Source organism: Apostichopus japonicus, chromosome 21 (genome assembly GCF_037975245.1).
Source record: "Apostichopus japonicus isolate 1M-3 chromosome 21, ASM3797524v1, whole genome shotgun sequence".
NCBI lineage: Eukaryota > Metazoa > Echinodermata > Holothuroidea > Aspidochirotida > Stichopodidae > Apostichopus > Apostichopus japonicus.
This window is the reverse complement of record NC_092581.1, coordinates 3,564,892-3,589,353: the sequence shown is the minus strand read 5'-3', so window position 1 is coordinate 3,589,353 and position 24,462 is coordinate 3,564,892. Positions and strand designations below refer to the sequence as shown.

General features: G+C 36.2%; 1 protein-coding gene across 4 annotated transcripts in view; it reads right to left on the bottom strand.

Annotated features, from left to right (window-relative positions):
• Positions 1-24,462, bottom strand: part of LOC139962676 (protein lin-28 homolog A-like) — an 85,543-nt gene that overhangs the window by 46,817 nt on the left and 14,264 nt on the right. Inside the window, exon 2 of one of the 4 annotated variants that reach the window (XM_071962850.1) lies at positions 4,233-4,313. The exons of 2 other annotated variants lie outside the window; for them this stretch is intronic. In XM_071962850.1, the coding sequence (XP_071818951.1) occupies positions 4,233-4,263 (31 nt within the window). In that variant the 5' untranslated portion in view covers positions 4,264-4,313. Of the gene's footprint in view, positions 1-1,734; positions 2,684-4,232; positions 4,314-24,462 lie in introns of those variants that run through there. One more of the 4 variants, XM_071962849.1, reaches the window with a different exon arrangement.

Below are 24,462 nucleotides of genomic sequence, written 5' to 3'. Positions count from 1 at the left end.
TATATATTGTGAGTACAACTAATGAAGTACGAGTAGCGATGCCCCACAGATCCAAATATGCTATAGGCCAAATTTGGAATTTGGCCTCGTTTTTGTTTTCCCCGCAAATGGGTCACAGATAAAGTAGTAAACCAGATTTGAATTAATGCTCTTTTAAATGGCTTGTGTATATTAATAAACATCAAGGCAATAGTTGTTCATATGTTTGCCCGATATGAACAGTTTCAATAGTGTGACGTGTTCTACATTTACAAAAACCAAAACTTAAAAAGGTAGGCCTATCTCTTTCTTTATAAGACATTTATCTGTGAGTGGTGACAAATTGGATGGGGATTTCGTATATATATATATATATATATATCTATATAGGCCTATAGAACGAACTTAAAATAGATTTCCCATTTCTGTCTTCCTTGTGTTACTCCGTGGATAAATTTGATATAAACAGCAACAAAAAAACAGAAAAAAAGTGTTATTTTATACATGCGCATATTACGACGAACACAGTAATAAGTCCCAAGCTACGTTAACAAAAATTAAAATGAACAGATATTCGATATTAAATATTAAATATTCGTTTAAATGTTAGATAAGTCCATTTGCATATGTGAAAAAGATTAAAATGTATCTCGTCTTATTCGTTTTTACTACAGGCAGGATCATTAATAATACAACAACTTTAAGTTAGACCTTGAAAAGATCCGAGTATGAATATGAAGCCCGCCCTCTTTATAAAAAGAGGCAAACTTAGCCAATACATCGGTTTAAACATTTGTATGTTTTCTGGTGAAGGACTTCAATTTCAGTTTTCGAAACAAAATATTATTAAAATTCCTCAATGTGAGATTGAAGTATAATACTTCATGTTCTTGAAAGGAATAGTACTCTTCTTTTCATAAACTGAAAACCAAAATCAAATTTGGCAACGAAAAGTTTTGTTAACTCGCTTTTCAACTTTCAAAGTTATTAATAGAACTCATCGAGAATGGCGCGTTATGCTTAAATATTTCTTTCTTTCGAGTTGATTTCTAATGTCAGCGTGAAGCATGATACTAACATAGTCATCCCTACATTTATATATCCAATATGTATTTAGTCATATATATAACCTATCTATTTATATATCTATATATATATATTAATATGTACATATGATATTCATATACATTTATAAATATATGCATATACATATTCATACGCATATATGCATATATACATATTAATATGCATATACATATCCATACACATATATATATATATCTATATATATATATATATGTATATATACATTTGCATATAAATATATATATACATATACAAATATACATATATATATATATATATATATATATACATATAGATAATATATATATATCTACATATATATATGCATACATATAGAAATAGAAATATATAATTTTATCTGCATGCATACGCAATGACTTGAACTGAGATAATGCATAATTATTTTAAAAATGACTGGGGGGTAGGGGAGGCCTTTTAGGGGGAATAGAAATTATAGATTAATTATCATTAATACGACGCATTCAGGAAATTCGAACGCTCTAATAACAAAATCAAAGAAAATTGACGCGCATATTTTTTTCAGCTGATGAGATATAGAGCCCCTCTCTCTCTCTCCTTATCTCTCACTTTCAATTTTTTTTTTTATGTCTTACAAGAAAAGAGAAGAAACTTTAGCAGGATAGGGAAATGTCAAAATTAAAGACTTACTTTGAAAACGGTGACGAACCGATATTCCGCACTGGACATTAAGCATTCTAAGAACTTCTCTCTTGCAAGGTAGCGCTTTAACAGATAACAAACTGCTTTTACTAACTGGCTCACCCTCATCTCCCACTTGTACCACCGATAACTGTTGGCACCAGTCAGAAACCTCCCCCATTTTTTTTTCGCTCTCTTTTTTTTTTTTTTTTTTTTTGACAATGCGATCTGATAATACCTCTAAATATAATTAGAAAACAGATCGAGTGCGCTGCAAGTCCGGAGTTCCTTCATTAGACGCGATAGCGGAGTGAGCTCGGAGGCTCCCGAATTAATAGCGTCTTCTGAGTGGCGAAAAATCGTTATAATCATGATGACGTAGGGCAATGAGGGACGTGCTTTGTTCTCTTTGTTCTGAATGAAAAGTTTTTTAAATTAAGAGAACATGCGCTGGCAGATAATTAATTCGTTCGGAACTATAATGCTCAAAAACAATAGCACAGGTGTTCATTAATTAGATTATCTGATTAAAGCACCCGATTTCAGTGTGTAACGTGTCATTAAATGACGATCGGGGATTTCATTTGGTATTAAGCGATTAAAGGGGATAATTTATGGCGTAAAGTTGCAGTATCATTACTCAATTTGATTTTTTTGGTGGAAATATTAGGATTCCGTGTATGGGATTTTTGTTAACATGTACATGAGAGATTGGTTGCGCGCGCACTTCAGCGGTTAAATACTCCAAACCCCAAAAAATATGATCAAAATGATAATCATGCTGAGATAAATAAGATATCAAACGGTATAGGTAAACGAGAAATAGTTGAGCAATACTAAATACAACTTTCATTAAAGTAGGTCTGGAAAAAATAAATACTATTTGCTATTTATTTGCTTCTTACTATTAGCAAAGTAGCATTGATGTAAGACATGCTGGGAAGTTTAAGATAATGTGATATTTCCACCACACCTATTTTGTGCTATCGGGCTAATCTGTCTCACACCCCCTCAACCCCCTCCCTCCCCCTCCCCCCTATTATTTTCTCTTCCTGTTTTACATTTCAGCCACCTGATGTTCCTGTCAAACATCTTAGAGAAAAAACAGTTTATTTAATTGATCTGTAAACGACAGGAATTTAATTGACAATTAAAAAATTTCCCATATTGCACAATTGTTTTTAATACACTTCAGTCGAATATGCCCAATCTTTGTTCTTTTATCTATATATTTTAACTCGTTAAGTGGAACAACACAATCCTCGAAATTCAACAGCCAATGTTTCCCCCCGAACCCCTGGTTGAAGGTCGATAATATGGCAACCCCCTTGAAAAAGCTTCACTGTGTAACACAAACATACGACTTCACGATACAAACAGCCCATAGCAACCCCAAACGACTTGTAGCAAGCTTTTAGGTGACAGGGAATTACCCCGCAATTTCAAAACGGAACGCTGCACTGCACATCAAGGGGGTGTGCCGCGTGTAGCCTACACATATACAGTGTCGTACAGAATGGGTAACGCCTTCTAAACCTTTCCCTCATAAAATAGAAAGAAAGAAAACACTTGTTAAGACTATGTGTCCTCGTTACATCACAAGGCGTGAATCAATTAACCATAATAATTCAAGAAATGGGATAAAACTATTGCGGTAACAGAAGCTAACACTTGCTGGTAAATACTTCAACAACCGGTGATGGGAACGGAATCTAAAAGTATTTGTATGTCTAATCACATTTCACCACATGATTTTTTAATAGGCAGTGTCGTTATTGCTCAACATACCTATTAGCTCAAAAACACTCACACATACCTAAATTGCATCATTACGAACACCCTATGAAGGTCGCACAGCATGTGTGAAACAAGCAATTGATGCCTGTCAATAATTTTAACTCGAATTCAAATCGCCGGAAAAAAACTAGCGTCAATTTGCGTACCGCATTGCGCATACCGTCTTCTGCGATCAATAGCCACCCGCTGTGACGTTATGATTCTGCATTGTGCAGTCGAGAAATATATAAAAAAGAACCTGGATATGGATCGAGGTAGACATCGCCGTCCGCGCACATGCGTAAAACAGGTATGCAGCATTCATTAAAAGCCAATTAGTGCTCATAGAGAAATTAATATCGCTCCGGTGCTAATTGAACCAAAATTCCTAGAAATCCCCGACGTTTTTTTTTCTTGCCTTTTTTTTCTTCTACTCTCCTACAAGCATTGGAGAAAAAAGAGAAGACCAAAACGGCTGGGTCTCGAATTCTATCACTCTGGAAAATGACCAATAGGCAACAGCAAATGAAAAGAGATGAGAACGACAACGAGTCTCGAGGAAAAGGAGTTTGGGATGAAAGTTAAGAGATATGATTGAAGATAAAATGATAATTTGCTAATTGATCAAACCACTCAGATCTCTATCAAAGTTTTCTCCCAAAGAAAAGACATTACGATACGAAGGATTGGCTAACAAAATTGAAGAGTCGAGAAAAATGGAAGCAACTTACTTGTGGGTTCACTCATGGCGAAAACGGGCATCCTTCGTGTTTCTACGGTCGTTCGCGCGAAACTTCGAAAGTCTCAACATCCTGCGAGTTATGAGTGTTCGAAAAGACAAAGAAAATCATGACACATATACTCTGACCAAAAAATTTCGGACTTTTGCCAAAGACAACAGGCAGCCGGTTCTCATTTTAAACACATATCTTCGATATGTTGCCATCAAACCCTACCTTCGACAAAGCGGTTACATTCTCCCCATCGAGAGAGAGAGAAAAAAATCCCCATCTTTAAAAAAAAAAAAGCCATAATTTGTTCTTTGAAGGATTGGTTAACATAGGCAGTAAAGTGCGACTAGTAAAATTTTATAATAGGATCCTGGGGGTACAGGAGACTTGGGATAAGATTTGGCTGTACGAAACAGGAAGCAAATACATATTTACTGCGTGGAAATCCAAATTGCGGTTACCGAACAGCGTGCTGTATTTTTGAGAGACATCTGTCTCGTTCGCTAATCAGATTGACGGGTCTGCTCTCGGAGTCTCCAATTTCTCTCTCTTGAGAGAAAAGCAGATAAGAGCTGTGAGGTGGTCGCCCTTCTGCATAAGGTAACATGCCACTCATTGTCGCCGGGACGAGTCGTTCAACAAAGGACACATGTCACTCCTGAAGAGGACCTGCGCGATCGTGCGAGCCTGCGATATGCCGGTTGGAATTTACGCCTGCCGTGACGCCTGCGCCGAACGACCGTCGACGGAAAAAAACGGCTACGGACTTGGAGGATTAAAATATCTTTGGCTTGTGCTGAGATTGCGAGAAACCTGATGTTGCTTCGAAGTACGGATTATGTATGTAATGTGAAACAGCCGGTTAGAGCATTATGCCGCGAGCCCACCGCCTCGGCCGATCTCACCTGCGTCAGAAGGCAGCCAAAATGTCGGCGCATGTGCCGGTCCAGTAAACAGAAAAATGTCGCCCCGCGGGAAACAGAGAGAATACTCGTTTCTTCTGTCAACAGATCTAACATTATTGGTCAATTTTCTCCCCGTCTCAGGTACTAACCTACATTAAGCGCAGGAGACATCCGAATGTTAACTCTGTCGCACGACAAAGGGATTTGTGAATTTATGTTCAACGCCTGCATCCCACGACTGCGTCTTTATACCTTTAAGGGCCGTTTTTCATTCGGAGAGACTTTGTTCCCAACATGGGTAGTTTTTTTTTTTTTTTTTTTTGGAAACTCCATAAATTCTGAGATTTTTCTTTTGTCCGAATCTCCCCAAATGCGATAACAGCTTTTAATATCCCGGATGCCGAGGGACAACATAGTCAATTGATGCCGAGCGGCGTCGTGATAGGCCTGTCGCATTTTAGCAGTTTGACGGGAGCGCCAGAATAATTCTCTCGGCCTTAAAAATTAGTTTTCACCGCTGCTAAATTAAATAAATGACAACCTTATCCCAAAAAGGGAAACTAAAATGGTGAATTTAAGAGCGTAGGGTAGGGATGACGATAACGCACATACGGTCTTCGCTGGGGAGTTCGTCGGGTCGAAAGTATACTGACGCAAAGCGTCCAAGAATTCGCATCTGTGTTAGGTATAATCTATATAAAAAATGTATGATTATAAAACAAGCTATTGTGGAAAGAAAGAACAAGAAAATAAACGAAACAAAAGGCAAGAAAATATGAAGAATAAAGGAGCTAACTTGGGGTAGTTTTGGTACAATGACCGGCCTCGTGAGAAGTAACCATGACGACGAAAATTATCACTGTTTCCTTGCAAGACGGAGCCAACCAGAATTGACTTGGCGTCATCTTTTGGTGCCGCCAGATTCAGCACAACCTATACAAAACACAATCTTAACTTGAATCCATTACACAACGATTCGCGGTTAGAGATCTTACTCAACCTCTTTTGCTTTGCACACATGAATGCACACAACATTACGCTCTTTCTCTCCGACTATGTTCCCCACGGGTGCATAATTGCCACACATTAGGGCCAACAATTTTTTCATTTTTTTTATCATTATATTATTTCGACGCTTTTTTTAATCGGTGCACATAGGTTTTGTCGTTACAAGTTGAAATTATAAAAGAAAGAAAAACGAAAAAATCATTTGGGGGGGGAAGAATTAGATGTATATATGCATTATGTGCAACAGTCAATGTGTTTCCGTGTGAACAAAATATTTGTCCGCGTGGACGAGGTTTTACCTTCGTTTACAATGAGCTTATATAAGTGTGATTAATTTTATCCATAGGTTTCTATAGCAGTATTCTCTCTCGCTTTCATCCTATGACCGTCTACGCCGACGTATCCACAACGCGACAACAGATTTAGAATAATAAAAACAAACCACTAATTAAAAATGATTTTTTACTCTTTTGAAATTGTTCGACAGAAACAGGGATACTTTACCAGAATCTGTCAATCATATTTGTTCCCTAAATGTGCCCCCTCGTTTATTGACAGAAAACGTGTTATTACTTAAACTTTACTGAATGAATTATGTCCTACAGAAGAAAAAGTCGGTTAAGCAACGGTGTAAAGTAAAATTAAATTAAGACCATATATATATATATATATGTACATATACATATATGTATGTACATATCTATATATATAAATCACTTCTTTACTTTAAACAAACATAATATATTTATTCGACACAAAATAACATTGCAGTGATTTTGATAGTTAGATAGCACTGCACAAGCAGAAACAAAAGAATACATAATTAATAAAACTTAATTAGCATCATATACTCATGCAAATGCAAATAACTCAACTTGTCTTATTGTTTTCCCCTCCAATTTCATGTACAAACCCAGCAACAACAACAAATGACACACACACACATGCACACATATGCATGTCAAAATTTCACAATTTTGCCTCTTTTCGTGTTTTACGCATAAATTATCTCTCAATATTATACGAATGTGTTTCTTAATACTTGAAAGCGATAAAACATAATAGACAACGGAATAATTTCAGAGTCCAGCGAACATCAACTGATGTATATGTAGCCTACTATTTGATCACTCCACACGCGGACAAAGCACTTAATTGCCGCAGACCCTACATATTTTTTCATATAGATACAGTTACATTACATAAACATCGGCTTATAGAAGAAACATACCATTTAATATCAAGGCATTGGGTGAGCACAGATGGGCTTACTTAATAGTCATGACGGTTGCGCATTTTTATGCGAAAAAGCAAAAAAAAAAAACGGGAAAAAATGGGGGGGGGGTGGGCGGGCAAGTAAGGCATTTCTAAAAGTAACTTTATGTATCAACCTATATTTTTACATTATTGTAAACTAATAGAAATAAACAATTCGGTTGGCGTAAAAATAAATGACAGCGCATATAATACGCGTATGTATTTAATCTTATCATTTATATAGTGAGATTGTGTTTGAACATTTTTTGTTGTTAAATTTACATTTGCGTTTATATTCTTAGACTTTTTTATGCGGTATGTTGATATTTGAATTCCTTCTTCTTTTTATAGTTAGGTGTTCGAGCTGTTGAATATTCATTTCCAATTTAATAGGACCGATTCGTCATCAATTGATGACGTATGAACCATACTATGGCGATACATCATTGACAAGTTATCAATAAGAGTACTTGATTGTAGAAAAGACCGCAAAAAAAGCTTTTTAGTTTTATCACACCTCAACAAAATCTGCACCGAAATGTTGTTCACTGAACATCTCAAAATAAGTTCCTTCAGAATGCAAGATTCCAAATACACGACGATCTTTTCATTTGGCAAACAATATTTACAACGAACGACTGGTTGGAAGCCTAAACTGCCTAGCAACCGATTTCCTGCTTGCTCTAGCAAAATGGAAAATCTAGCGGAAGTAGAAATAAAGAGAAATACAAAATGAAACAAAAGAGACCATGTTCGTTTTGATCGACATATCCCGTTAAAAAAAATGAAGTATAACGAAAAAATAAAGACGAAAGTAATGGACCAGGAGTCTACATTGTAACAGCTGTCGTTAGAAGTAAACGGACGATGTTATCCTTATGTTTTGCCATATAAAAAGGAGTCCCAGACTAGCAGTTCTTGATGGTGTTCTAACACCAGCGTTTTGATAAGTGTATGTAAACATTACGGTCTTAAGGAAGAGAATGACTGATGGTTGCTGTCTTTCTATCAATGTAAAAGACTTTTTTTCGTCTTACTTTTCTCTTTTGAAGAGTTTTTTTTGGGGGTTTTTGTAAGGCAAGTCACCACTAAGTAAGACAAGTCAAAGCCACTGATCAAATATCTGAAAGTACACATAAAGGCGTAGTCACCATTGATCAACGTAAAATGAAAAGGACCAAAAATTGAAACATAGATGTAACAAAAACTAAATTAAGTTTAAGCTCAAAAACAGAGCGAAATAGAAAAAAAATATATATAATTATATTTCTTGTTCTCTTTTTTTTTCCCTATTTATCTCCCAATCTGGTTGAAATTAATCAACTTTGCAAACCAAAGCCGATCAGATTATAGAAAGCTTTCATTGATATCTGAAAATTGTAACTACATCCTTTAATGTCTTGTTGCTTACTTTGTTTTAACGTCTTATTGATATTTCTAACTTTGCCCAACCGTTTTTGTTGGGTGGGGGGGGGGGGGGGTTGATGGTCTTGAAGTACTTAAAAAGCATTCATTGTCCAATATTGAGACACTGAAAATGTGGGTAGCAATGCTCCTCAGAATTTCAGTTATTAAGGAAAGAATCTACCTAGTACAAGGGGCATCGATTTCGTAGGATCACGCAGAAAGCCTCTTCACCGCAACTTTCCGCAATATCATCGATCTCGTTCATAACGCGCATGTGTCAGTCAAACTTTGACCAATCACAAATTAGCTAACCAAGATAACCTAAATTAATTGAATGTCTCAATAGGGTAACGATTTAAGGCACAGTTAAACAGACAACATGAAACATATCCTATATGATGATTCCCAATTATTTATTACTTCTTGAAACAATGACAATTATGCCACACACAGGAAACACTCATCAGAGTGTAAAATATACTATAAACCAACAGTGCAGGCTACAGTTTAATACCTTTTTTCTCTTTTCTATTTGATTTATTCCCCATCAAACATCAAAGGCTCATGAATGAAAGCTGCTGGACCACCGAGTCTAGCATCGACATAATGTTACGTCAGTTCCTCTGAAAATAACACCGTGTAAAAGTAGAGAAATCCATTGAACTTTAATGGTTCCACATAGTACGTCCATGGAATGTATGCAAACTTTCTCACTTTTCGATTTTCATTAATGTGTGCATTCTGTAGTTTATATGAAGATGAAACTAACGTTTATATTTCGTGGAGCAATAGCTTCTAAAACAATAGAGCAGATGATAGTACGGAGGAACCCACGTCATGATCGGGCCTGCCTGAATTTATACATTCCATACATTCTATACATTTAGAAATAAAAATCCTCATAAAAGTTTACTAGAGTAAAACTGATAGAGTAAAATTACCCAGCATGCATTTTCTTTTCGCAATACAATTTTCTGTCCCATGTCATGCCTATTTATGGAACGCGGGATGGGCCCTTTCCATACTGTAAGAGCAAAAACTCTACGCCTTAAATAATCGTGGCAAACGCTCGCACAGCTTGAAAATATTCACCTCATTAGGCAGGCCACAATCGCCGAAAAGTAGGGGTTTTTGAAGGGGAAAAAGGGATGGACTGTTTGTAACGCAACATCACACGTGTGTTATGGTTGTGGTCCACAACTTTATACTGAATGATTCAATATGAAGTTAAGCATGTTGTATATAGGCCTACATTTTCAACCGCCACGGTATATAAATTTTTTTTCGCACGATTAATTTGCCAAACATGAGGCCAGATGCATGGTTTACATGGTCTTACCATGCACTACCGATCCTGCTCGACTTTTCAAACGTAAACAGTCTATGTTGCGCAGAATCTTCGGGGGTTTTTTTAGTGTTTTTTTTTGGGGGGTATCATCTCTAAATTCTCAATATGTATATATTGAAAATTCAATCTAGTCGATTGACTTTCAATCTGAACGGTTTTAATTTTATCGGAAAATATTCACTTGACTATCTCTCTCATGGGTTCCAACTAAATTTATTCTGGTATAAAAGGTGAGAATGGCAGATGGTCATGCAGTCGTTATGGCAGAAGTTACTTCCTTAGCAACCCATGACGTCAGAGAAATCTAGTGACGGAATGTCAATCCACTAACAGATTGAAATTCTTCACTTTCTATCTAAATCAATTAACAGCAGAACCGGTGGCTAATGGTTAACCACGCCCATCCAGTATTATTACACAGAGTAATATTACAAATGGTTCAACTATAACGGATCGACTCCTATAGCTTTGCTTCGCCTTATCGATTTTTGTCAACATCGAAAAAACACTCAAACCGGAATTTCTACAAAGAACATGAATTAGACGTGTTTCTTCATTACTTGACTTTAGAAAGCATTCTTCGTCTCGCATGTACCTTTTTAGGAAGTTTCACCTTTATGTTCATCTTGCACTGCTCCACTATGTGAAGACATTCCAAATGCAACGTGTTCAATCTTATCTTTCTTCCCTCCCTTCTACAACCATCCCTCCCCCTCCCCCACCTCCATCCCACCTCATCCCATGCCGGAGCCCGTTCCAGTCTATCTTTACCCGAGACACAGGTGGGCAAAGTGCGGCACGGTCCGCTTGCATCGACTTTTCCGCGGCCCTCGGGATATTGTTAACGAGGCAGAATGAACCTTATAATATCGAAGCAATGTTTCAACCCAACCATAGATCAACTGAAACAACGAATTTCACAGCACGACAGAAGACGTTAAAAAAAATAAAAAAAATACCTTCAGATATGTTTATATATCTTGATGATTCTGCGGCCTACTAGTGAGTAGATATTCTAACATTACAAGCGTGGAAAATGCATAAACAGAAATCTCATGGCCTATAATGAAATATATTCCAATGTTTGGTCACGGAATTAGGAACCTCCTTAATTCTTGTGGCCCGAGGATTAGGGGTCCAAAATTGCACTGTGCCCTCCTCCCCCCCCCCCCAATGAAAATTTCGTGCCCACCCCTGACCTAAGGTATCATTATAACGTGATTTCCTATCACATGATTTGTGACATGACGTCATCACACCGAGTAGCGATAACACAGGTCCCTTTATCAGGATTGTGTTCTCATACGTTGTTGTGGTAACTGTCTTTCTCGTGGTTTTAAAATAGCAATGCCATTGATGATTACGATAACCTGAATCTCACGTATGGACCAGACTTTGTTTTTTTAGAATATGTATTTAAATGTTGACGCCTCTTTCGTGAAAAAAATTGCCGTCAGTTTGAAGGATTTTTAACTTCGTAACCCCTTATTCTTTACATAATATCAGAAGGAATCTTGAAAAAGAAATTACGTATAGTTTTGCACAACCATTTTGTGACACAGCCTAAAATTAACTATGAAAGCATAAACTCTTGCGATACTTTATCACGTGACCATTAGAATGTGACGTAACAAACAAACTTGTTTATTAAGCCGCCATGGGTCATTACATTTTACATTATAACATACTCTAGGCCTACATGTTTTTCGTGACGTCACTAAAAATGGCTTCATGAGAGATGAAAGCATAACACACAAGTTGACCTACATTTCTCCTCCCAGCAAAACAAATCGACTTCAAGTATAGAGCCACTATGGGACCAACGTCATTTTTTTGTTACCGTCCTATTTCATCCTTGAAACTTAATAGCAGACATTCACCACTATCCTACCCGGGAACCCCAAAACAGCTTCTTCTTTTATTCTTTACATCAAATATGCAACACTATTTATAGATATATATCTATATATATGTACATTCATATACCACAATAAAATATATATATATATTTATATGCCTACATTATGTACGTTAAGATACCCTCATTCAATTTCTACACTTAATGGCCCACCCAATGTTTCAATCATTGGCATAAGTTCGATTCACTGAATATTGCAGTTTTTTTATTATATTTTTTATTATTTCCTAATCTTTGAAACATCCGCTATGGCGTGGTAAAGACACATTGGGACCCCCCTACGATCACAATTCATACAATCCAATATAAAACTACACACTTGTCCTCCCAGTGAGTGGTTATTAATACTTGTCATTGCAATGGGAGAACCAACCAGCTAAAAGCCGGCTTGATCATTTGCAAAATTTAAAGGGTAACTTCCAAGTCAAAATAATAAGACTGACTCAAGTGCGCACGTGTCCGAAGACTCGCAAAGAATTTGGAAGCCTTTTATTCGCTTCTTTAGATATTAAAGCGAATTATTTCTGAAGACGGGACAGACGGGTGTCGCATTAATAGTAATAACAAAACCATATTAATAAAAGACAAGGTTATAATCAATATTATAATAAAAGGAGAAAAATATGATCATTGAATCAAATAATTGTTAAAACGATTGCGATTCGCACATTTCCATTCATATTTAACAATGGATGATTTGCCATTGTGTTAAGTTTGTCACTTCCAAAATAAAACTCAATTAGGCGGAAAAAATTGAAAGTGTGAAGCAAAACATGATTGACAGACTTAAACATTTTTTTTTCAAGTAAGAAAAAGACATTGATAAATAAAAACAGGTTGGGGAAAATGTAAGAGCATTTTAAGGGCCAAAGAAAAAATATTAGCTGAAAGAGATACTAACCAACAGGAGTAAAAGACCAGTACCTATGGGTATATATATATACTTGGTGGAGGGGGGGGGGGAGGGGGAACCTCTCATTGACTCTTAAAACAAATCCTATTTGAAAGGCTACGTGGATCAACCATTGGTTAACCATTGGATCCCCCACCCCCTCCCCATTTCCCATTCACACACACCCTTGTATCACTAGAAAAAAACATCTTCCATGGAAGATAACCTCCTAGCAATAAATTTACCGAAACGTGCAAGAAAGATTCTGATTTTCGGGAGAAAAATGACGAGATTCATTATATAACCCACCCTTCCCTCCACCTGCACCCCCCCCCCACCCACCCACCATTTGCCATACATCTTTTTTTCTGACAAAGACGTTTTACTCACCGAGTAACAATTTGCACTCGGCTCAAGCAAAATAGTAACCTTTATTTCATTCTCGTGCGTTGCCATCATCCAAACTTGAAATATCGTCACGGTTGGTTTACAATTTATTTATATCCTTCTTACCACCCCCCCCCCCCTCCCCACCCCTCTTTAAACTTGACAGGATTATGTCACTCATTCCAGCAGGATTGCTTCAAGATAATTGTTGCAAATATAGTTTTCAAATAATCAGGATAAATTTGCAAACTATTCGTTAACAAGTTGAAAGCAAAACCTGTATTTTGAGCCGCGAGGTTATCACGAGTGTAGCACCAGTTCTTCGCCACCCATCTATTTAGAGAGATAACCAGATACCGTAGGCACGTAACAGTTTAAATCAATTCTGTTGCCAGGTACAAAAGTTCGAAAGCACCCTTTGCCTTTTAAAGTCATTCAAGATTTCAAACTGCCCGGAGAGGAAGAGTAATATTCTGTTAGATCGTTTATAGTCCATTCAGTTATCTCTCTCCTGTCTGTGACATCCCCTCCCCAAACCCCTACCCCAATCCCCTCCCCATAACCATCACCCCCATTTACACTTTCCACACATTCACACACGCTCAGAAGAAGAACTTTCAAAATCCGATGCCATTTTAATAGGGTGTAACTGGGGTACATTCATCGGTGAACATTATAATAATAAGAAGAAGGAAGGGGCAAAGAGTGAACATCTCTCTTGCCTCTATTTAATAAACCGTGCACCACACATCTCCTATGATATATGATAAATAGATAACAGCGAAAGCTCTCTGATGAATCTTGTCGGTTTGAGTTGATGTTTTAAGGAAGTGCCATTTTCATGTTTTAGTTTGCTTTGTATATAGTGTTAACGAGAATACAAGAGGGTATAATTGGGTCTGTTAAGTGGGTTTTTGCGATAATTACGTCGGTTAACTCGGTTTAAGAGGTGGTGAAAAGCAACGATCTGCAATTTGTCACAGTATTATCGTGGTAACCAGGAGATTCTGAAGCTACGGAGTAAGGGCATAGCAAATATTAACAAAAGAGGCAAGCGCAAACGTCCCTAGTCGTCAAATACGATCCGATTTGAAAAGGGTGAAAAAGTGAGGGGTGAGGGGTGAGGGGGAGCATCCGTTGAGGTGAGCAAGTAGAGGGCGTGACGTTTGGTTTGGTTTGTAGGTGGGTGTTCAGCGTACCCAGTCTTATCAATGTTTCATATTGAAGGGCCATATTTGAAATAGACGATGCGTCGGCTAAACTGAAAAGGCGCGAAGAAAAACAAAAGGCTGACATATAACTTTGAAAGTTTATGCTCTATATAGAAAAGGGTATCTACAAAATACGAGGATTTATTGCGACAAATGTACAGGACCATGTTCTTCTTTTGTGAAGGGTGAAAACTTTCATGGGAAAAATAACCAAAAGTTTCTTTCAAACTTATAGAGTAAAAATTTAAATTCCCCCCAAAAAAGTGTAGCGTATTGTTAGTTTACTGCATCTATATGGGGAAGCATACAAATATGTTCGGTTCCTGAGGAAGTCACGTGATTTATTTACTAAACCAATCAAAAAGTTTGAGGAATTGACAATCCACCAATCAACACGTGTTAAGGAAAAACGCAAATGTTTGCATTAGTCTTAGCACAGTATATCGTTCTTACTAAGCCACGCCTACGAAACTGCTTTTTGTTTTCGCCATTTATTTAATTCCGCATTTTTCCTTTCTCTTTTATTTTTGGTCCTTTTTTCTTCTTCTTTTTGTTCTTTATTTCTTTTTTCTTTTTTGAGAAACAAATGTGTGCAAGTATTCTCTCTCTGCATGCTGCAGACTGTGTAGACTGTTATATAGATCTTTTATGTAACATCTAGCACACACTTGGGATCCAAAAACGATATAGCCTTTGTTGTTTGTTACAGACTTTAAATTTCATAACGTTTGGACACTTGGTTACAGTTTATATCACCGAAGGACAAAGACACTGTACCTCTCTCTTAAGATGGGTTCATTGAGCGTACAAGAAAAAAAACCGAAATAATAAAAATCCTCTAGATGTGGGACAGTTTAGAACAGCTGTCAGGATGAAGAGAGACATTCATCGGCAAAAACTAAGCCAATGAGTGTGACAGACTATAGTGAGTTAAGGGGTGGGGCAACTTCACTTGTCACTGCAGGTTTGATCAAAATTAAAACACAGATATGAATAACTGACGCAAGACGAGCTTTAGGTTTCGACGACCTTCAATCAACTTTGAGAACCAATCATTGCTGTAATTATAACGTAATTAAACTACTGCCCCTTCCCCGCTACCCCCTTACCCGGATACATCTGGTTACACAGCCTGTTTGAAAAACTTACCCGGAAGAATATTGCTGGCAATAAGAGCTTGAATCGATGAACATTCTAACTGCCCCCTCCCCGCCCGCCCTCCCAGCGCATACAAGCCTATCTTTTTACTGTATCAGCTTCTTAGATTTTATAAGTATAGAGGTAAGTTCGCAAACATGGCCAGTACATTAATTACCGTGAATAAACCACGTGCCCGTGATCTCCAGCCCCTACCCACCCCCACTTAGTACCCCAGTCTATACATGGGTTGCAATGCAATGTGCCCCCTTTTTTCAATTAGATGAACTTATCAGCAATATTGTGCATGATGAAACTGAACAATTTCACAATCCCTACCCCCCCCCCCTTCCCCCCATGACTTCACTTTTACAATGAAAAGGGACGTTTGCTTTGTGTAGTCATTGCTATAGTGATAGATGAATTACAACTTTAGACAATACACTAAAAATGGCCTAATACGATACGATACTTTTGATCCAACCAAACCCACCCCTCCCCTCTCCCACCCCTCCCCTCCCCTCCCCTCTCACACCCTCCCCTCTCCACCCCCTCCATGACGTAAGAGGTGTAAGAGAGCCACAAGGCAAGAGAAAACAGACTGAGGGACAAACGAACGTTGGTAACCAATGGTGCGCTATGTGTTTGACCTCAAATGGAATTTGGACACTGATTGAGTTTAACCAAGCGGCCTTTTCTTCTTAATATTACAAGATTATCTGTGGTATTTTATCTGCGAAAAAGTGTATCAATAATTTGCTAAAAGATTTACTAGTAATAACCCTTGAAATTCAGCAGGCTAATTAATTCTTACACTGAATTAAATTAAGTAACACCTGTAGAATATACTGTACCAAGAAATAGTTTAATTATAGTTTGTTGTGTGCAGGTACCTGTTATGCGAAATGAAACAGGTAGGGTGTTCATACATGCATTAAGGGGATAATATTATATTACCGTTGAGCAAGTTTATTGGGGGGGGGGGGGGAGTGAGGGTCTATACGGTTAATGATTGAAAATTTGTAATTCAACGGGAAAAACGAAATATATTGCACAAACCCGAATACAAGGAGAGAATAGAGAGAACGATAATTCATATAATTGTAGGAATTTCAATAGCCCCAAGAAAGGAAGTTTTGTTTATGAAATTAACTTTTCCTTGTTAAATGGAAGTAATCTAAAGTAAATATGACCTTGATGGGAAAAAGAATGGCTGCACTATAGCAACAAAGCTGCTAAATGACCGAATCATGGGCCAAATAAGTTGCACTTCTTTGACACTCACAAACATACACACATTCTTACATACATCACGTAATACATTTGTCATAAACCACAAATGTAAATCAAGTTGCACTTGTATCACATGTAAACTACCTTCTCCATATAGCAAACGCATTTGTAAGAGTTTCTGGAATAACCTACAGTTTCGGCGTTCCGTGACATTAAGAACATTTGAATATTACCAAGTCTGGAGAAACAGGCTCGGATGAAGAGGGCGTTTTCCAAAAGTGCAACATGTCCAACGAGGTTCACTGTCACTATCTGCGTCAGAGTGAACAATTTTTTATATGTACTGTTCCTATGCGGAACTTTTTTTTATCATAGGCTATTACAAAATAAATGTAAATAAATATAACAAATAAATAAAAGGAAATAAATAAATAAATACACTTAACAAAATAAATTCTACTTCTTGCGACCTCTGACCTAAACTCACGCCCACTTTGCATATTCATATTGTTCTTTATTTTATTTATTTTTTGCCTGTGTTTCTCTTTACAGAAACTTATAGAAGTAGTAGAGAAAAATATGTTGACAACAGAGATGACCTTAACTGTAATCACCATAAGTATAAATCGCAACGTATTAAAATGAATTTTCACTTGGCGAAACATCGTCATGTTCTTCCGCGTGGATACAGTCTCGATGTAAAAGGGGGCTGGGGTTGAGGGTCGACCAAGTTGTTGGTTTCCGTTCCCAGCTTCTGCCTTTCAACGGATAACTTTCCATAAAGAATACGTAGAAAGAACACAACCTTAAGAAATAATTCAGTTAAGAAAAACTATATATATATATTAAAAAAGGTCACCCAAAATTTAAAAAGAGTCGGTTTAATTACGCAAAACTTCTCAACGAAAAAATTAAACTTGAAATAAAATGGATGACACTGATGTTTTCTGTTTCATACTCTATAGCCTTATCTTATGAATATCGCTCTAAAACCCGCCTTGTTGGGATCTCCCAAGCCCCCCCCCCCCCCCATTCCCCTAACCCTAACACATGACAAGTTTCAGATTGGGTGCTGGCATGAATCAAAAGCATTTTCAGTACTTTTGAAAATGCCGCCAAGCTCGCGTGTAAATTAAATCATTGCTCTGATTATAGACTCGCACAGCTCATATACGAACGCGAAACGACTGTTTTCAGACTAGCACGTCTTTTTATTTATTTTTTTATGTTTTGTTCGACATTGAGAATTTTCCCTCAAGGACAATACATATTGATAGTAAATAAAGCCGAAGCACGAATACAATCGAAATACTTCAACTGACCAATAACAGTTCGCCACCCAATATGTTTGTACTTTGTCAAATAAACAACCTAGGTCAGTTAGTAGTTCGTTAAGTTAAAGATTGCTTTCCATCGCTATTTTATCTTTCTTTCTTCCGTTTGTTGTTTCTACACCTTCTCTTGACTAAGTTTTGTTAGCCAAAGGATGTTTAGTTTTGTAAGTAAAATATAGATAGCGAGCAAAGAGTTACTCAGAAATTATTTACCTACTATAAAAAGGCACAGTATCCAGTAACATTCGCTGCACTTTCATTTGGTCGCCAAGAACCTTTTTTTCATGGTTAACATTGACCTGCATGCTAAATAATAATGATAGTAATTTGCGACACTTCAACAATTAGGGAAGCATTTTCTTCCGTTTTTGGAATCACGTCATGATCACGTCGTTGACTTGAATAAATCTAAAAGTGATATCACAGAGTCAGTGTTACATCACAGACGAAATATTTGATATCGCAAAGCGAGTATAGAGATTTCGCAGAGTAGTTAGTGACATCGCAGAGTACAAAAGTGATATCACACTGCAATTAATGTTGCTGTGCGGGGCCCAGTAATACTACACACCATTTGATGATATCACACACTAATCAGTGGTATCACACATCAAGTCATGATATCACCGATTATTTAGTGATATCATACTGCACCTTGTGATATCGTACAACACCTAGCAACAAATTTAGCAAACATTAGAAGCCTGTAATATAATACATGGAAAGAATTGCTACCATAATATATCCACATTGAAAATACTCATTTTCAAATTTTGTAACGTTTTCCCTCATAGAAAAAGAACAATGGATCGAATCGCTATGTTGACTCGAGTCACTTACCCGACTCGAGGCACTACAACTCGACACGAGTTACCATAACTGGAGCCTTTAAGTCGAATCGACACGAGTCACCAAGCAGTGAGTGATCCGAGTAACTAAGTCGACACGAGTCACCAAGTCGACTCGAGTCACTAAGCCGACTCGTGTAACTAAGTCGACTCGAGTCACTAAGTCACATTCGAGGCATTAAATCAACTCGAGTCACTAAGTCAACTCGGGTCTGTAAGTCGTCTGGAGTCACTAAGTCGACTCGAATCACTAAGTCCTACTCGTGGCACTAAGTCGACTCGAGTCACTAAGTCCGATTCGAGTAACTGACTTGGCTCGAGTTAGAAATATAACTGTAAGTGGCCGAAATGACTCGAATGGATCTTTAAAATAAAGCAAACTCGTTTACAGCTCTGAAAATCACAGAACGACGCATTCTGTATAGAGTTCATTACATAGCAAACAGGTTCGAGGTTTTTGGCATGATTTCATCAATTAGGTTGACCTCCGCCAATTAAATATAGATAAAATTTGGCCAATTTTATGTTTGACTACAGTAATAAAACAATGTACCAAGGTCTGTCTATGGCATGTTGGTACCTATAATCTAAAACGAGGTATGACCGTCACCCTTTGATCTCTATAAGTTTACATCCAGAACGGCCGGAATTCTATCGCTATATCAGTTATCTTCCCCTAACACGTTTATTTGCTTTCCCGTCTTCAGATTGTAGTTTGAATCACAGAGTATGATCATCACAGAGTATGTCCTAAGGTGCTTTCGCCCGAGGTCACCAAACGATTAAAATACGAGTCTTACATTTTGAATTTCTTTTGCATTCTCTTTATATTTCATTTTATCAGTAAACTAACTTATTATATGCTCTGTATATGCTCTGCTTATGTAGTCTTGTTGCAGTGTGTTACACAACTGAAGGTTCAACAGAGAAATATACTTTATACAACCGAATCCATACAGAGATTACAGTAACTATACTATAAATCTTAAAGTTTTGTACCACAGTAAAAACTTCGGCATGAATACGATATATACTTGCCAGACTTTTCATTTACTTTGCTAATTTTTAATGTAACATTTACCCTTTCCATTTCCAATTTGTATACTTGTTATTATTCCAATTATGTTTTATAATTGAATATCAATCATTCTTCTTATAAGTTCGTACCCTTGTACAGGTTAATACAAAGAATGAACTATATTTAACTATATGAATGCATCTCAATTTAGTTTTCCCATTCCTAATTAAAGATGTATACATGTTACTGTTTCCAATTATGAATTTAAATTATTTCCACTAACTTCATTCTTTCTTCCTGTTGTTTACCGTTTTACTGCAACTTTCATACTCTCTGCATTGACATTTACGAAGACCGTACGATATTTCACTTAGGGCCTACTGTTCTTTCTTTCTTTCAAAAAATCGTGATCGGTTCAATGCGTTACGCAAATGATTGCAACACAATCCCATAAGCGCCAGTTTGTTACCTTGGTATGTGCTTTCGCAAAATAAGTCGATTTGAAAGTGTACATGTTACGTCATGCAACACGTATTCGACATTGTTTCAAGTGAAAATCGAGATAATTTGTTTTCTATAATTGGACAACAACCATTCTTCTGATTTCTACATCTATACACAAACACTGAACAACGTACACTTGCTATTGACTTCAATTACTTTGTACTGTTAAATCATCTCATTTTAGTGTTTCCGTTCCCAATGTTACGATGCATACTTGTTACTGTTGCTAATTATGTGTTCTAATTGGACAACAATGATTCGTCTGATTAGCCCTGCCTTTCTACATCTATACACAAATACTGAACAATTTATACTTGTTATTGATTTTCAATTATTTCCCCTTACTGTTAAAGCATCTCATTTGAGTGTTTCCATTCCCAATTTTACGATGCATTCTTGTTGCTGTTGCTAATTATGTGTTCTAATTGGACAGCAACCATTCTTCTAATTAGCTCACACCTTTCTACATTTATACACAAACAATGACCAACGTACATTTGCTATTGACCTCAATTACTTTATACTGTTAAAGCATCTCATTTTAGTGTTTCCATTCCCAATTTTACGATGCATACTTGTTACTGTTGCTAATTATGTGTTGAAATTGGACAACAACCATTCTTCTGATTAGCTCCTCCCTTTCTACACTTATACACAATCACAGAACAACGTACACTTGCTATTGACTTCAATTAATTTGTACTGTTAAAGCATCTCAGTTTAGTCTTTCCATTTCCAATTTTACGATGCATACTTGTTGCTGTTGCTAATTATGTGTTCTAATTTGGATTACAATCAATCTGATTGGTTCCTGCCTTTCTACATTTACACACAAACAATGACCAACGTATACTTGCTATTGACCTCAGTTACTTTTTACTGTTAAAGCATCTCAGTTTAGTCTTTCCATTCCCAATTTACGATGCATTCTTGTTGCTGTTGCTAATTATGTGTTCTAATTGGATTGCAATCATTCGTCTGATTAGCTCCTGCCTTTCTACAATTATACAAAAACACTGAACAATTTATACTTGTTATTTATTTCAATTATTTCCCTTTCCTGTTAAAGCATCTCGGTTTAGTGTTTCCGTTCCCAATTTTACGATGCATTCTTGTTGCTGTTGCTAATTATGTGTTCTAATTTGGACAACAACCATTCTTCTGATTAATTGTACCATTATACATCTAATTAAACAAAATGCTGATCATTGTGTATACTCGTTAATGCTTTCAATCATATTTCTAACGGTTCAAGCAAGCTGTTATTCTTACAATTCCCAATTAACGATGGACACATTTGACTGTTTCCACTTAAGTGTTCTAATTGAATATCAATACTTCTGCTTTATTAAATTTACACCATTCTACAATTATATACAAGTACTGAAAACATTGTATATATACTTGTTACAGCTTCAATTATTTTTCTAAATGCATCTCAGTTAAGTCTTTCCTTTCCCAATAAACGAGATGTGTATACTTGTTACTGTTGCCAATTTAAGTCTTCTAATTGAATAGCGACATTTTGTCTAAGTAGCTCCAATCCTCGTCCTATACATTGATATACAAAGACTGAATATTGCATAATGATGACTACTTTCAATTACTGTTCTAAATTATGACTGCAGTTTCAAATATTTCAATTATAACTTTTGTTATTATTACTGCAACAAATTTCATTCTCTTTTCCCTGTAGTGACACTTAAATTAAAATGTGCGATATATTTTAACAATGTTGTGTGTCTTTCAACGTCCGGTGACTATGCAGGCTTAATGATCAAAGCAAGTGGCCACCACTAATAAACAATAAGCCACCATTTTGTTACTGAGATCAAATAACTTCTTAAAACAAATTGTCCATGTTGTAGTTACATAAACATCATGCTTTTTTTGACATTTCTACAATCGAATATAACCATAAAACTGATTTTAATTTCTTAACTGAAAGTTAAGTCGTTCTTGATCATTTTGTTTTATCTGATACCCAAATTTACTAATTGGTATAATTACAAATAATTTTGTTGCTATAGTCAGTGTTATTTTGCATACACATTATGTGTATGTTAATGGTCTACTTAACATCCGTTTCAAACATGACAGGTAATATAACACTGATGTGTGTTACGGTACCTGTCGAAGTGTATTATCCAATGGCGTTTAAGGGTCGAAGCACACCTGCAAAAAGGATTTTTGATTTGAATTGATCATTTTCAGTACTGAAATCTGATAACCAAGGAATATATGAAACTTAGCAGTAAACACAAAACTCTCAAACTAGTGAAGTAAGTTGGAAACTTGTGAAAATTCCCAAGAAGCATTTGGAATGTAATTAAAACTGAGATGTGAAAAGTACTCTGGGTCACGAAATATCTCGAGCAGAAATTACCAGCTTGTCTTATTTTGATCAATTGCATTCTTGCTTTGGATATTTATCAACAAAAATTAAGATGGTAAAATGTCTGACACGAGCTGAATATTGGCATCACTTTCCCCTATTAATAACACTGTTTTGTCATTCGTTTTGCTTTCAGCTTGAAAATATGAAATAAATCAAATTATAAGCCCTTTCATATCAAAAAGAGAGGGAAAATTGCAGCCCTTTATCATATGACTCTTCGAATCTCCAAAAAAAAAAAGAGTAAAATACTATCTTCAACCATTTTCATTTTTTTGATTTTTTTATTTGATTCTAAGCTTTGATGGTCATTTTTAATCACATGTATATCGAGCACATATGGTAAATGCGAGTGTTGCGTTTATTACTTTGTCTTTGTATTAACGTATAATTAAAGATTTTATCATCATTTTCTGACAATAAAGAATGGTCCTTATAACTAAGTAAACCAAGTGTTAACAGATGTTATCAAGAAGATTAACTTCTCTAAGTTTGATTGACAGACATTTTCTTTATCTTACGTTATTGAAGAAGATAAGAAATCTTTAAAGTTTTATGAATAGCATTTTTTTTTTTGAAGATGCAAAATGTTTCGTATTTGAACGCTTCAAATGGAATGGTCAGGACGTTTGGTCAACTGAAGTTTAAAAGTTACTAGTATTGCAGATAAGCAATATTTACTTCAAAGATTAAACCTTTTAATATCACGAAAATAGCATGATTTTTTTTTGGACAAAATCATCTATACTCTTTACTGCAATATTTTTTGTTATATATGATTTATCATTGCTGACCAAGCCATGTATGACATTGACATATAATTTAGACACAAAATAAGGTTACAGCCATTTGACAGTTGGCAATTTAGAGAGAAACTAAACATTATTATAAACCATACAGTAAAAGTATGTGACTGTCCCACAAATTTATATATTATATAATTCATATAAAACATAACTAGTATTGTTCGATACAGGTGACAAACGCCTACAGTGGAATAACGACCTTCCTTGCCGGTTTCGAACCTCTGGACATATAATCAGTGTCCATAGCCTAGTTGGTTAGGGTGTCCGCATATAAAGCGGGAGGCCCGGGTTCGAATCCCGGTGGAGGCTGGAAGTTTTTTTCACTGTTCTAAAATTTCCAACTCATTACGTTTTCAATATTTTATATATATATATTTTTTATATATGTTATATATATATATATAATATATATATATATATACAGTATATATATATATATATATATATATTATATTTAGATAAGATTTACACATCACACACAGATAACTGCACAAATACATATTATCTTTATTACAGGAAGACCACTTAGAAATTGAATCTTGTCAGATTGGTCATATTCTGTCCTGAAGCCAAGGCCGCAGAGACCAAAACAAATTTTGTCCTCCGTCTCCTATGCACATGC